This window comes from Lactuca sativa, chromosome 8 (genome assembly GCF_002870075.4).
Source record: "Lactuca sativa cultivar Salinas chromosome 8, Lsat_Salinas_v11, whole genome shotgun sequence".
Taxonomy (NCBI): domain Eukaryota; kingdom Viridiplantae; phylum Streptophyta; class Magnoliopsida; order Asterales; family Asteraceae; genus Lactuca; species Lactuca sativa.
In genome coordinates, this window is record NC_056630.2 from 143,085,269 (window position 1) to 143,101,715 (window position 16,447).

Below are 16,447 nucleotides of genomic sequence, written 5' to 3' on the forward strand. Positions count from 1 at the left end.
GATGAAAAGTGGGAACCAAAACCCGGACCAATTATACTAATAGGGACCAGTTCGGTTCCTGTAATACGGGTTTCGGTTTGGTTATTAACCAGAAAGGACCGAAATACCCCAAATAAACATTTACACTAAGTTTTTGAACTGCATAACCCAAATAAACCGAAATGACCCGAATAACCCAAATAAACCAAAATGGTTCGAATAACCCAAATAAGGAAATTCTATAATTAGTTCAATAAAAAAAATATTAATTTAATATTTTTTTTATTGAACTAAATATAGAATTTCTTTACTTGGGTTATTCAGGTCATTTTGGTTTATTTGGGTTATTCGGTTCAAGTGACTATTCACTATCCAAGTCAGTCTTTTTGGCCCGATTAAACCTTTACTCATGTAACCCGGACCGAATAACCCGAAACCTGAATTGGGCAAAAATAGATACCCGAGAACCGACCCAAATAACTTATTCGGTCCTAGTACAGGTCGGTCCGGTCCGGGTTTCGGTTTCGGTTCGGGTATTCGGTCCAAACGCGCATCCCTAGTAGGGACTAAGAGTAGTGATGTGATTTGATGAAAGTTTATTTAGTAGTATTTCGTTAGGTTTTTATGCAGATCATTTCTTACTTTTATGCATTACGATTTTAGATGACTTAGCTTTAGCATTTAGATGTTTACGTATCGTTACCAATATTATTAATTTTTTGTTATGACCCGGGATCTAGATCTCGTGACAGGACCTGTTGTGCTTCCTACAGCCGTGAGTATTACTAACACCTAATCTCCTATTGAGAGGAGACTAGGTTAAACTATTCTAAGATATTAAAAACGATTGACTTCAAGCATAATTTTATTTCATGAACGACTACCCTTTAAATAGGGATAAACAAAGGACTCTAATAAGGAAACAAGATCACCCAAATCAACTCAAATACTAAATGATCCTAATTACCAAATGTAAAAACTGAAACAAGATAATTTCCTAAAATAAGATACTTTCCAGAAATTAAAATACTTATTATCCGTATGATTCATAACATTACTCCCCTCCTACGCATTGAGCTTGTCCTCAAGCTCAATAGTCATCCATTAGCGTCATCTTCCTCGTTGTCCATCATGATGCAAAAGAGCTTGGCACATTTATGCCCAATCGAGAATATTTCATCACAGTTGAAGCACAAGCCTTTTGCCCGCCTCTCTGCCATTTCTACAGCCGTTAGTTTTTTCCAGGCCGGATTTAGTGTTTCAGTTTTGTAGTTTCCAGCTCCCCCTTTTCCTGCAGACTCTCGTTTTTGGCTTCCAGCCGAGGTTTGGTTTCCTGTAGGCCCGACCCCTATTGGTTGTCCTGCTTCGGCCACCCTTAGCTCAATCTAGCTAGATTCATGGCATAGTATAGAGTTATGGGTCTCGCAAATTCAACCTTATATCTTATCACATTTATTAGCCCCGCACAAAAATGCCACATGCTTTGTTCTGGAGTTACTCCGGTCGTTCTTCCTAATAGAGACTCGAAACTTGCACAATAGTCTTCCACCGTGCCGGTTTGCATGATTTGCGTTAGTTCTCCTAGCGGGCTCATACTCATCGGAGGCCCAAAACGAATTTTGCACTCCTCCACAAACTCGTTCCAGGTTGGCTGTCCTTTCATCCGCCTCAAATTCCGATACCAGTCGCTTGCCTTGCCTTGAAGAACAAAGGTTGCCTGACGAACCCATGCTTCAGTTGGAGTTTGTTGTTCTTGAAAGAAATCTTCGCACTTCTGTAGCCAAGCCAGGGGGTCGTCCTTGCCATCATAAGTTGGAAACTCCATCTTTGTAAATTTCGGCACCCTAGTTGCTTTATACCCATTGACTTCATCAGTTTCGTCCCATATTTTGAACCCCTGTACTGGTTCTGTCCTCCTTTGATACATAGGCTCTTGATCAACTTTTCGATTATGTGTTGACGCTTCACCTTTTAAAGGATCCCACTTATATTTGAACTTCGGTTGGTAAGTACTCCTCCATGATTCTGATTCATGTGCTTTCCCTGCGTTGTTAGGGTTTATCCCAAACTCTCCTCGTCCCCGTCCTACCCCCTTTGAGGATATGAATCCCCTTCCTTGCGCGCCCAAATTAATACCCTTGCCTCTACCCTGGCTGGGTTCGTTGTTGTCTTCAAATTGGTGTTCACCTTCTTCCTCCACGCTAGCTTCTGATCTGTTTTTAGAGTTTGTCTGTTTTGACAAACCTTCTTCCAGGGACACATATTTAGCTTGTAAGTCTGCAATCGCCCCTTTAATCTCGTTATTGCTCTGTTCCTGTCGAATCATGAATTCCTCCAACTTTTTCATCAAATCTTCTGCAGGAGTCGCCATCACGAGTGGCTCTGATACCAAATTTGTTATGACCCAGGATCTAGATCTCGTGACAGGACCTGTTGTGCTTCCTACAGCCGTGAGTATTACTAACACCTAATCTCCTATTGAGAGGAGACTAGGTTAAACTATTCTAAGATATTAAAAACAATTGACTTCAAGCATAATTTTATTTCATGAACGACTACCCTTTAAATAGGGATAAACAAAGGACTCTAATAAGGAAACAAGATCACCCAAATCAACTCAAATACTAAATGATCCTAATTACCAAATGTAAAAACTGAAACAAGATAATTTCCTAAAATAAGATACTTTCCAGAAATTAAAATACTTATTATCCATATGATTCATAACATTTTTGTTGCCCCAACTTGATCCAGTTTTGTCTCCATCAGCACACACTAATAACAATTCACTCAAATGTCAAAATCTATGCATAACGTACTCCAAATGGCATATGTAAGTAAAACCTACTAATGAATTCACTAACCTATCATCCCATAAGAAACTGAAACCCGAATTAGCACGAACAAGTGGTGGTGACTCGTCATCTTCTATATCCATCTCATCCATTGATTTGGAGAGCTCATCAGCAGTGAAAGGTATGCTGTATCACAAGACATGAAATGTTTGATTATATATATAGAAATTTTATACGCTGAGCAAAATTGCTAATAACATTCACAAATAACATGTTCAAAAGTTTCAAAGGCATTTAAATAAAATAAAAACAATAATAATAGCAGTAAATAAAGTGAAGTACCTGAATGCACAATTCAAGCAAGGGAGAAATCTCTTCCTTTAAGTTGTAACATACCCACCAATATATTCTTTCCACATATGCTATTAACTCATGCTTGAAACGTACAAGAGGATATTTGGCTATTAAGTCGCTGAGCTTCTCCTCATGCCTAACAAGCACAAGTACTCTGTCAGAGTAGCTTAATAAAAGAGAGAATATGTAAACAAGAAATATTGTTATGTTACTATGATGAATTTAGGTGTAACATACAAAATCAAAGATTCTTCAAGTTGTTTCACCTTTCTTCCAACTTCTGCTGCTTAATTTCAATTGTTTCAAGGGCTTCGGTGCACTTCTTTTCATATCCATTAGCCCGGTTTCTCTCTGATTCTAACAAACTCTGAAGCCCAACAGTTATGTCTTATTAGTAGATTGAGATGTGAAAGGGGAACTAAACAGTAAACATTACCTTCAGTTCTTCCACTTCTGCACTTAAATTGTAAATCTTTTTCTGTGCAGATTCACTTTCCTTGGTTACCAACATCACCTTCAATTTTTCCACTTCTGCACTTAATTTGTCAATCTTTTCAGTATCTTCTACATGGATTGGGGTTGTTTCTTGAACAATAGCAGATGCTTCTTCGACTGCTTTCTGTGCAGATTCACGTTCCTTATCTTTGGTAAGCAATGCATATGTTTCGTGAACAATAGCATGTATAGATTGCAGGGAGTTTTGTAATTTCAGGATTTCATGTCCTTTTGCTTCTTCCAAATCAGTCTGCATGATTAGTGATTCTCAATCGTCAGGATTCAAACCTATAGCTTTCGTATATTTTATAGCACAACAGTAAATACTGTCCAAGTTCATGACTTGAGGTCAATTCAGAATAGTTATGTGATCAGCCTGCGTGATAGCCCATGGTTGAAAATTGAACTAAAAGGGGAAAACATTAGGTTTTGATCACTTCATCAAGGCCCTCGATTGCAATGATTTTGTTCTCAAATCAAGCTCAATACAGAATATGGATTGATTACTACAAACTTATGTAGATGTTGCAAAGTTCAAACGCATCTCATACGCAAGTGGAGGCATTCAGAAGATACTAGCAGAGTAATGTGGGAGAAAGGGCTAAACACTTGGTTCAGTAAAAAAAAACGGTGGTGTTGTATACTAAGATTGCAAGTGAGGAAAGTGGTGATTTCGGACCATGTTAATCCAATAGCAAAAAATTTATGTATGGCTGAGTGCATCGAAAGTAATTACCTGGAGCTGATACGCATTGGGGAAGAAATCGCTATTAGGATCAGAAGTCCGATGAGACTTTCATTTTGGAAAGTTGAAGAAGTCGGATGACTTTGAAGATGAATCTCAGTTGGAATTGATGGAAGAGGAACGGTTCTCTACTAAACTGCCTCTGATTTTGAGATAGTCATTGATTCCTTCTCCGGTGAGAATTAAAAATCAAAAGGCGAAGCTTTGAAAAGCGACACTTGTTTTCCAGCAAAGGAAATAAAAAATCAAAACGCATTCTCCGGCGGTTCTGTTAAAAGAGTCGCATCAGCCACCGCTTCCCTTCTATTTAAGGTGATAAATGGGAGGAAGGGAGGGAATGTGAGGAATGTTAAAGAAAAATTGTTCCAAGAGCCGGCCATTCTCGATACGACACGAAATAAATGAGTTTGGGTTGACCCGCCAACCCGTTTATTAAACGGGTCATATATGAGTTTCTCAAAAAATAAACGGGTTGACCAGCCAACTCGTGTATATTTTTAATAAAAAAATTATTTTATTTTTAAATGTATTTATGTATCAAGTATTAATATTTAATAAATATTATATAATATATCCCATTGATTCATAGACCATTTGACTGTTTTGACATTTTGACTCGTGCTTTCTCGATACGACACGAAATAAATGAGTTTGGGTTGATTTTTTCAACCTGGCAACCCGCCAACCCGTTTATTAAACGGGTCATATATGAGTTTCTCAAAAAATAAACGGGTTGACCAGCCAACTCGTGTATAATTTTAATAAAAAAATTATTTTATTTTTAAATGTATTTATGTATCAAGTATTAATATTTAATAAATATTATATAATATATCCCATTGATTCATAGACCATTTGACTGTTTTGACATTTTGACTCGTGCTTCTCAAAATCAAATCGCGTATGAGCATATCTCCCTCTTCCAGACTTCCAGTGTCCCGATCTCCCATAGTCCCACTCTCCCCTCTGTTACTCTGTGATCGAAATCAGGAATCGAAATGGTGTTGGAGAATTGACTTTGTTTTTTGGGAGAAGAAAATGGGAATTGTGGCTAGTACTTTAACACTTGAATTATCTATGTTTGTATTAATGTTTAGTTTGAACATGTTTCTAAGAATGTTTTTGATTTTCATTTGGATGTTTAAGACTTAAGTGTCTAAAATTCAGATATGTTTGCATCAACCATCAAGAATTTATTCATGTTTAATTGTCAATTTTATTTATGGAATCTGACCCACGAACCCAAATCTGACCCACGAACCCGCCAACCTGTGAACCCGTATAAATAAATGGGTTAGCGGGTCATATATGGGTTTTTGTTCCAAACCCGCCAACCCGTGACCTATATATATAAATGGGTCGTGTTTGGGTTGGATAAATTAGATTATAGCTTATTAGCTTATTTGCGATGGGAATAAGCAATAAGAAGGGGGAAGATGCTTATTAAAATCAGCTTATTTAGCTTATCCTTATCACAATATGTAACACCCCGTTTATAAAATAAATAAATAAATGCATAGAAGCTCTAAAATTAATAATAATTGAGCAAGGTGTTAGTTTCGAGGAGTTAAAAGTCATAATTATAGAAGCTGGGGGTTAAAAGTGTAAAATTCAGATTTAATTTGTAAGTATTATGGAAGGCAGGGCTAAATGGTAATTATTAGGGCTTAATTTGAAGAGATTTTGGGAGTTAGGGGATGTTTAGTAAAATTCAAACTTATTTTGTATAGAAACTAAGTTTGAGGGGTTATATTATCCAAGTGACTAAACTGCAGGGGCTACTTCTGTCCATTAATGGAAAATTTGATCTCTGGTTCCCTGTACGCAACATAGTGGGTGTGGATGTGCTACTCTTGTTTGGATTGCAACACCTTACACCTGCATCCACCAAATATATATGGGAAAATGACATAAATACCCTACAAACTTTCTAGGGTTTACCCATTTAGTCCTTAAAGTTTTTTTTTCGGGCTTTATGGGTCCGTAAACTAGGATATGACCTGCTCTTTTAGTCCCTGTCAACCTGTAATAGCCGGTTTAGTGACCTTTTAGACCAAAAAAACTCACATTGTGCCCCTATAAAGCCAAAAAAATAAGTTCGGAGATCAAATAGTCAAAATGTTGTTTCAGTTAGGAGAATTCAAGTGCACTCTTTCACATGGTCGACAAATGAGTGAAACGCTTGATAATTAGATTATTATTTTCATAATCACTTTAATTTGTATACAAGTTATCATACGTGTCATCCAATATGATAGCAAGATTGCATGTTTCATTAGAAAAATCCTAGCATCTAAATATTGAGGTTCAAAATAGACTGCCAATATCCAAAAGTAGCCTTCTACCAATCTGTCGCGAACATAAGGTAGTTTGTTTTCTAAATCTAAATTCTTCCACCATCTATATAGATACATGAAGGTGCATGGCCCGCCATGAAAAAATTAAATGAGGAGATTAACAAATTAAGGACAATAGTTAATTGGACTGATTGATTAAGTGTGTACCCTTTGATCTAATCAATATGATTGGTCTAGCTAATATTATTACCAAGGTTTCACTCGTTCTCTGTCCATTTACATTAGAAAACTATAGAAGTTGTTAGGTTACGTACTTGCTGATTTGGCTGAGCTCCTTTTATGCAAGGATTGATGTAAATTGAAATCCAACATGGAAAACTATTGTAAGGCCTCATTATGGGAAGCTTCTTTTTGATACATGGGTATGTAACGCAATGCCTCAAGCCTTGGCGACCTTTTCCGGAGAGGTTGTTCTAGTACTTGTTCTATCCGGATCTTAAGAGATGCGTCCTTACACATATGATTATTTCCTATGTTTTTAAGTTGAAAATTCGTAAAAGCGAGGGTTGCATTTTTATAACATAGTTATCACTTAAATCATTATTTGTTACATATTGATCCCCGAACTTATTTTTTGGCTTTATAGGGGCACAATGTGAGTTTTTTTGGTCTAAAAGGTCATTGAACCGGCTATTATAGGTTGACAGGGACTAAAAGAGCAGGTTATATCCTAGTTTAGGGACCCATAAAGTCCGACAAGAACTTTAGGGACTAAATGAGTAAACTCTAGAAAGTTTGTAGGGCATTTATATCATTTCCCAATATATATATATATATATATATATATATATATATATATATATATATATATATATATATATATATATATATATATATATATATATTAGCCGTTTACCCACGCCAAGCGCCGGGTGCAGATATTTTATTCAAAAATTAAGTTGTAGAGACAATTAATTCTTTTGCACAAATAGTTTACTACATATAAACAATTATCAGTAAAAGTCATGGTAGTGGAAATTAAATTAATAAAAAAAATAAAAATAAAAAGTTAGAATTCTTTATAAATATACATGAAGACATGATTGATTGTGCATTACTAATTGTGCAACATTTTTTAATACACCACATTTGATAAAACAATTTATTTAGATGAAGTATACTTTATGATAAAATAATAATCATGTTGCACATATACAAGCCTTTTTGTACATTTATATCAAGTTGTGTTACATCATTAGGCCTTTTTTTTTCTACAATCACCGTGTGAAACTGTGCAAATGTTAAAATAATAACTCTTGATTACAAACCCGATTAAATATATTTTTTTTCAGTATAATTATGATTTATGTTGTTTTTTTGTCACAACAGACAGGTAACAGATAAATCAACACTTAGGTAGAGTTCCTTAATTGGTCTAGGCAATCGATTGAGGTCAAGGAACTAATTGACATATAGACATATATCTTTTATTGTATTTATTAAAAAAAACTATTTAAAAATTTATATATTCTAAGAAAATAAATATATGAAATTTAGAAATTTTGAGATTTTGGATGTAATATTTGAAATTTTGAAATCTTTCAAAATTTAAAAATAAAAAATGTAGATCGTGAAATAAGAGTCGATAGTTTAACAGTTTCTTTCGGTTAGACGATAAAAATAGAAAATGAAAGTAAGATGCAATAATAAAAAATTTCTTATAGTTTCGTGTCTGCCCATAATTTTTTTTTTCATAAATATGTCATATTACAAATAACAACATCAAAATATTATTTATGATGTACGTTGTTTTGAATAAAAAGTTATTTGATGTTGATGTTCTATGTATAAAATAAAAACACCCTACTATAATTGGTTGGAAGTAAACATTGAAGATTGTTTTGGATAAAAAATAAAAGTAAGTTACTATAAGAATTTATTTACAAAATATTGTTCAAAGACAACAACTATACTCGATGATATATTCGGCAAGAAAGTTCAAATTCAAAATATAAAAATCTTTATCACAACTAAGATAAAGAAATGTTAAAGAAGATGGTGATTTACATTTGCAAATGAATTTCTTAAGTCATTAAAACACATGTTTGGTATATAGTTATCAAAATAATTTTGAAATATGGAATTAGATATACTTCTAGATAATATATTTATTCCTGTAAAGAAATATGGTTATTGCCCTTTAAAGAACTAATTTATATTTTATTAGTATAAATTTTGTATATGAGAAAATAGCTAAATAATTTAGAAGGTTTAATTTATTTTATAAAATAAAAAAAATAACAAATTATTATCTTTTTATTTAATAGATGAGATAACTTGCTTCTATTTGTAAAGTAGGAGATAGTTTAACATTTAATGAGTACCAAAGTAATAATCAAGTAAAGTTACCAAACAAACGTACAAATTCATTATTTGATACACTTAATATGGAAAGTGATGAACTTCAGTCAGTAATGCTTGACACACTTGATTTGGAAAACAACCTTAACAATATAAGCAAAGTTGACAACAAACCTATAAATAATATGGTTTATAATCAAATTTATTGGCAAGTAGTTCCTAATTGGTCAAAGACCTTACTAAGCAGCCACTACAACATGTCGGTTTCAACTTTTGGACCTAATGGAGAAGAGTTGTCATTCATTTCTCTAAACATAAAACACCAAAAGAAATACATTAACAGTGAAAATTATCTACTTTTTGTTTCTAGTGAAGCAAATGACCTGAAGTAAAACAAGATGAATAAAAATAAATAAATAATAACTGATTTTGGTGATATGCATAATCTTGTTCCTCTATACCAGATCCTCAAAACTACTTATAGACACTTCCTTTTCGCAAATTCTTTTCTTTGTTTCGACTACCTCGCTTCCCTCTTCTATTCTGTTGACTAGTTTTTGCACACCAAATGATCTACACCTAGTGTTCAAGCTTTTTCAATTCAATCATAGATATACAAAATCAGTAAAATAACCAATAAAAGTAGAAATTTTATGTAAGAATACATAAAAACATTAAAGATTAAACCTCCAGGATGCGAGTTTCTTGTTCAGGCTTCTTCAATTCAACCAAAACAAGAGTTGATTAATAAGATTTGTTAGACAAAATATATAATCCTAATTATGTAGAAAAGATTTAACCAAGAAGCATGATACTTACAATAGTTATGTTCTTTCTATTAAAGAAAATATTATCAAGATTTGCAATCTTGGGACCTTCAGGTGTTATTTCACTATAAGTGTTATTTCACTGGAGTATAGAGATTTCATTGAGCATAGGTGTTAAACTTAAAGAGGCAAACAAATTATATTATGAAACATATTATTGAATCATATCATAAGTACAAACATAAAACTTGAGCTAAAATTAAAGAACCAAACAAAATTTTGAATTTGACACATAATTTCAAAAAATACATGCTGTGTATATGGCTTCTTGACCAAAAAAACAAATAAACAGAGATATTATAAAGTGTTAAAGCTATGTATATGGCTTCTTGACCAAAACTTTGAATTTGACACATAATTTTGATTCTAACATGCTGGTAATTGGGTTACCAATGTACATACACTACAAAATATAACTACTTGAGTATATATATATATATATATATATATATATATATATATATTATAAAAAACAGGAGTATACGATACCAAAGAATTCTTACTGTTGAGTTAGATATGAAGCATGTTACAACCTTGTTAAAGTTAGCATTTTTTTTCACAGTAAGGGATTTCATATTCACCACCAAGGCCTCCCTTATATCATTTGACATAAAATATGCTTCAAGTTTCCTGATGTTATTTAAGAAAAAAGTTGAAATATAAAGCTAATAATAAAAATCACCAATACTTCATTCACATAACTGCTAAGAATACGTTTTATATTTAAATTGATTGCATACGAAGAGGAAAAGATGAAATAGGAGGTTAACCAACATCTATTAAAGACGAAAATGATTAATGGAACACCCAAAGTTTTGAAGGCCAAGAAAGGAAAGAAAAAACCTAATTTTAAGGGGAGACTCGGCGAGTCCAAGGAGGAACTCGGCGAGTCCGAGCGGGATCCGGGTCGAGGAGTAAGTGACCGACTCGGAGAGTCGGCTAAGGAGACTCGACGAGTCTGGTCTGTGCGAGGAAAACCCTAATTCTGGGAGTTGTATCCTATATAAAGGGTGTTATGTCCCTCCCTCAGCCTCCATATCATCCTAGAGAACCTGTAAACCCTAGATTTCGTGTGAGCTTCCATCATTTGAGAGAAATAGCTTTGGAGGAAGGAAATTTTGGAAAGGAACTTGAAGATCAAGAAGGTTGCTTCAAAGGAGAGGTGTATATCCGAGATCTACTTCAGTTTGTGTTCATCTTGGAGGTATTAAGCTGCCATTTTCCCTTCTTTGCATCTAGATCTATTTTTCTTATGAGATTTAGGGGTTTTATGGTTGATTGAGACCCAATTCGAGTGTAGGGGCTTAGATATGTTGTTGCCACTTCAGATCTAGTGTTAGGATGGTCCAATATGTCATAAAGCATCAGAAGATGAGTAGTTGGTGAAGCCCTTTTGTCCTTAAACCAAACCCTAGTATGTTTTGAGCCTAGTTCTCTTTAGTTATACGTAAAGTTTGCAACTTTACATGGGGATTGAGCTTTGGAAGTATGGATCTATGGTTTGGAGTCCCTGCATGACTCAAAAGTCCTCTGCATGTTTGGAGATCTGAATGGACTCGGCGAGTCCTTTGAGTGGACTCGGCGAGTAGCATGAAGATTTGGAGAAACTCGACGAGTGGGATGAACAGCTCGTCGAGTCAGATGTTGTTGGGCAGGAACTCGGCGAGTTGGATGAACAACTTGGCGAGTCTGTTGAAGGTTGTCTTGGACTCGGCGAGTCAGGTCGCGGAACCCCAAACCCTTCGTGTTGAGACTTGAATCAGTGAGTCGAATGGAGACTCGGTGAGTTGGACATGTCAGGACTCGGAAATTGGTAGACTCGGCGAGTCATGGACTGACTCGGCGAGTCGAGTCGCAAAGAGAAGGACTCTGAACATATGAACTCGGCGAGTCAATAGGGTGACTCGGCGATTAGGGTTGAACTGGAAGGTTGACTTTGACCAGGACTTTGACTTTGACCAGAGTTGACTTGGTTGTCTTTCGGGGGTCAGTTAGACTCAGTGTTGCTTTGACATTGGTAGCTCGGGGAGCGAGTGGAGCAGGAGTTCAGAGAGTCGCCGGGCAGCAGCTAGCGGGTTCATCTGCCAGTTCAGCTAGTGCAGGTGAGTTTCCCTTTGTATGAATGGGTCTACGACCACAATGCCGGCCCATGTAGTTATGAGTAGAAGACCCGGGGGTTAGCCCTAGGCACAGTATGCTAGTATGATATTCGGGACGAGGTCCAATGATAGAGGGAGGGTGCCCAAGGAATGGTTTATGTGATAGTTTACACTTGTTGTCTGTGTGATACTTGTATGTGCCTGATAGGGAGGTGAGTGTGGGCGAGATCCCGTATCTCACCAATAGCAGAGTGTGGATGGTGTTCCACATCTCAGTAGCAGCAGAGCAGGGGCGAGGCTCAAGTTAGGGAAGGAGTGAGGGTGGGCTGGGCCCGTACCTCACTATCAGTAGGAGTATGGACGGGGTTCCATGACTCGTCAGTAGCAAGACAAGGGCGGGGCCCAGAGATAGGCGAGGCCTTAGGACAAGATCCGTTAGTATGTGTTTAGATTATGTGATGTGATGTGATATGTTTACGTGCTATTATATGTTAGTGGGCGAGGCCCTGTGACAGGCGAGGCCTAAGTGAAACAGATCTGTATCCGAGCAGGGCTCGAAGCCAGGCAGGGCCTGGAGCGGCGGGGCCGTTATAGCGGGCGAGGCCCGAGGTAGGGGCGAGGCCCAGGATAGCGGGTGTGGACCAGTATGTGCAGTATGTGGTTATGTATGGTATGTGGTAGGGTGGGGAACTCACTAAGCTTCGTGCTTACGGTTTTCAGCTTTGGTTTTAGGTACTTCCGGTAGTGGAGGGAAGAGCTTGGGGTGATCGCATGGCACACACCATAGTTTAGACAGTCTGGGAATGTTTACTCCGATAACGAACATGTATTTTGGAAACTAATACTCTGTTTATGTTTGGAAATGATGAATTTGCTTAAAGTAATGTTTTATTAAAAGAATTTTTTTTTAGTCTTGAATTTTAGGACGTTACAATTTAGGAAAGAGAGAGCGTGGTGGCTTCTTGTCACCGAAAAAAGTGTTGTGAGAGCACAGTAAGCGGCGGCGACGGCAATCAGATACATATACAGTGAGTGGTGTGAGGTTGGAGAGTGGGTGGTGATTCACTACCGATGGTGATGATGACGATGAGTTATACGGATGAGGTGCAATGTCGGCTTTTCAAAATAGGATTTTTGCTATTTGTTTGAGGGAAAATGCGAGTGTAGAGGACAGAGGAGAAAAATAGTATGTTTATTTTTTTTATTCAATTTATGAAACGTCAATGTTAATGTCATTAATTTGTCAAACGAAAAGGTGAATATTTAATGCAATTAATTTGTAAAACTGAAATGTGATAGGAGTATTAAAAGGTATGAATAAATTGATTGTATATTATGCAGTAGGTGTAATAACTCTTAAATTTCAAGAAATAGGCAATATCCTTAATATATATATATATATATATATATATATATATATATATATATATATATATATATATATATATATATATATATATGAATTTAACCCTAGCTATAAATAGGAGGGGTGTGTGCAATTGGTGGCGATAGAGAGGTAGAGAGCTCAAATGAGGGGCGAGGAAGAAGAAATCAGAGGTGAGAAATCAGAGTTGAGAAGGGTGTCATCCCCGACTTCCACATCGTCGGACCCCCTGGGTAGAAGCTTGACGAAATTGGGAGTGGGACTGAAAGAGAGAAGGGGGTGGAGTTGCCAATCACCGAAGCCGCTGCCAGTTGTTGGAGTTGCCGTCGGAAGAGTGAAGGACCTCCGGTGAAGTTTCAGAAGGTTTCCGGTGTGTTGAAGAAGGCGATTTCCAATCACTACTCCAAGGCATGTCTCGATCTGAGGTTTTAATTTATTCAATAACATTTTCATTCTCGTATATATATGTTTGAGGAATCATGTACACTTCGTGATTGAGGACTAGTTCCCGAGATGTTTAGATGAGCAAGGAAAGGACTGAGTTTGGTAAAGTCTCAGGTGAATTTCATGGCAGAGGAGGTCGAAGAAGGATTCCCTAGCGATCTGTAAACCAGTTCTGGTGGAGTACCCTCGGTTGGAGCTCCCTGGTGAATTGGTGATTGTTCCCGATTACATGAGATGAAGAAGAGGTACATGCCTTGAATGATTTTGAGCTTTAGGTTATATCTAATTGTTGGGCTTGGAGATTTGGACTTAGACTTCAACTTTAATAAAAATAAATAAATGGGCAGATGAATTGAGTTTTAAATCATATGGACTTCAAGGAAATTGGTGGGCTTATTATATATATTGATAGATTAAATATTTGACTAAATAAATATTAATGCATGATTAAAGGCGATGGAAAATACTTATAAAAATTATGGTTTGTTCAATTAGATATAAAGAGGATTACGAGCCTTTGTCTAAAGAGATTAAACACTTGATTTGGAATTGGGCCTTTCGATTGAGCTTTGGTAAATGGTTTATTAATGGGCCATCCAAGAATAATCAAATGGACTAGAATAATTAGTTGGGCTTTAGGGTAAGGCCCATATGAAGGATTGGGCCCAATTTGGAAAATCGGGCCATAGTTTAGGCTTAGATGGTTGTATGATATTGGGCCCTTAGAATGAGACATGTTGGACTTGACTCAACAATTGGGCCTTAAAGGAAGTCCATATAGAGGTTGGGCCCAATTTGGAAAATTGGGCCATAGTTGGGCCTTGGTCCATTATTAGACTTTTGGGCCTTTGGATTAGGCCTTGGGCTTGAGTCAAGCTAAGATAGGGGTAAAGTAGTATTTTACTCCAAGTAAGGACTTATGGTTATGAGTTGGAACCCAATTATTAATTGGGTGTTATTTTGATATTGACAGATCGGGAACCTGTCATCCAGCAGCTATGGTTTTTTCAGCAGGACTTCAGCAGTGTGAGGTGAGTTTCCTTCCAGTAGGAATGGGTCTAAGGCCACAATGTCGGCCCGTTTAGTTAGTAGTAGTTTCCGGACTTCGGTCTGATGCAGTAGTTAGTATGTTTGATGTCTTCGTGACTCATACAGGATTATGTGTTATGTGTCACGGGCTACGGTCCGATGCAGTATGCAGTATATGTGTTCATGCTAGTTTATATGTTTATGTTATGCTATGTTCAGTTAGTTCCGGACTTTGGTCCGATGCAGTTAGTCCGGACTTCGGTCCGATGCAGGGGACAAGGTCCTAGTCAGTTCCGAACTTCGGTCTGATGCAGAGGGCAAGGCCCCAGTTAGTCCGGACTTCGGTCCGATGCAGGGGACAAGGTCCTAGTCAGTTCCGGACTTCGGCCCAATGCAGGGGGGCAAGGCCCCAGTTAGTCCGGACTTCGGTCCGATGCAGGGGACATGGTCCCAGTCAGTTCCGGACTTCGGTCCGATGCAGGGGGCAAGGCCCCAGTCAGCCCGAACTTTGGTCCGATGCAGTGGGCAAGGCCCAATGTGTGCTTTATATGTTGTTGTATGGTATATGGTAGTTTGGCGGAGCTCACTAAGCTTCGTGCTTATAGTTTCAGGTACTTCCGGTAGCGGATGGCAGAGCTCGGGATGATCACATGACACACACCATAGTCAGTTAGCCTGGGATTGTTTACTATGATAACAGAGAATATGTTCTGAATTAATACTCTGAATTTATGTTATGACCGGTGATATGTTTTTATAAATATGATTTTAGTAATGTTTAAAAGAAATTTTTAGTCATGATTTTTGGGTCGTTACACAATAAGCTGATTTTTAAGGATTCATATCTAAACACTTAAACTTAGCTTATTGTAGTGGAAATAAGTAATAAGCAACAAGCACATTTTTTCACTATCCAAACACCCCCTTAGTGAATCTATTGGTGTTTCCGATCAATTAGGTTACTGTGTTATTGAATCGTGATCAAATCAAAGGTTTGGGTATCAGTTACGGTTTACTGGTCTATTTATTTTTTAATTTCATGTTCACATTGAACCCAACCCGCCAACTGAATGAAAACTCCAAGTTTGTAGGTTTAAAACTGTAACAGCCTGGAATTCCAGGTATTGTTATATTTATGATTTTGGGTGTTTTAAGAGGGGACTCGGCGAGTTGGAGCTCAGACTCGCCGAGTAGGATCGCGGATCTGGTCGCGGGTTCGCGACTGGACTCGGCGAGTCCGGATATGGACTCGGCGAGTCCGCGCTGTTTAGCGAAACCCTAACTTCCCAGGTTTGGGACATATATAAGGGGCCTTATGGCCGTCGTTGTTCACCCTAGTCCTTTGAGTGAAACCCTAATTCGATTGTGAGCATCTGGAGCAAAGTAGAAGACCATTATTGATCTTGGAAGTGTTATTTTGCAAGGAGGAGGAGGCTTGGTTAAGGGAACAACAGGAGAAGCCATATTCTGAGGGTTGGGGACACAGAGCAACGTTATTCAGGTAATATTTTCGAGTTGTTCCCTTCTATGTTGATGTGTATATGGATTTAGGGTTTATTGAACCCTTTTGTGGCTAGATCGAGTGTTTCCTTAGTCCCCCAAACGATTGGAACCCTATATTGGGACCCTTGGAAGTCC

General features: G+C 37.1%; 1 protein-coding gene across 4 annotated transcripts; it reads right to left on the minus strand.

Annotated features, from left to right (window-relative positions):
• Positions 1-664: 664 nt before the first annotated feature.
• Positions 665-4,701, minus strand: LOC111910899 (uncharacterized). Of its 4 annotated transcripts, XM_023906707.3 has the most exons (6): positions 4,360-4,701; positions 3,565-3,873; positions 3,395-3,495; positions 3,117-3,264; positions 2,844-2,960; positions 665-2,754 (listed from the first exon to the last, which is right to left on the minus strand). In XM_023906707.3, exon 6 carries the CDS (start codon positions 2,348-2,350, stop codon positions 1,355-1,357), a length of 996 nt encoding a protein of 331 aa, XP_023762475.1. In that variant the 5' UTR covers positions 2,351-2,754; positions 2,844-2,960; positions 3,117-3,264; positions 3,395-3,495; positions 3,565-3,873; positions 4,360-4,701; the 3' UTR covers positions 665-1,354. The 4 variants fall into 4 exon arrangements, with proteins under 4 accessions (XP_023762475.1, XP_042753747.1, XP_042753748.1 ...); XM_042897813.2 differs by having other exon boundaries at positions 665-2,960; XM_042897814.2 differs by having other exon boundaries at positions 665-2,960; positions 3,366-3,495.
• Between the last annotated feature and the right edge of the window lie 11,746 nt (positions 4,702-16,447).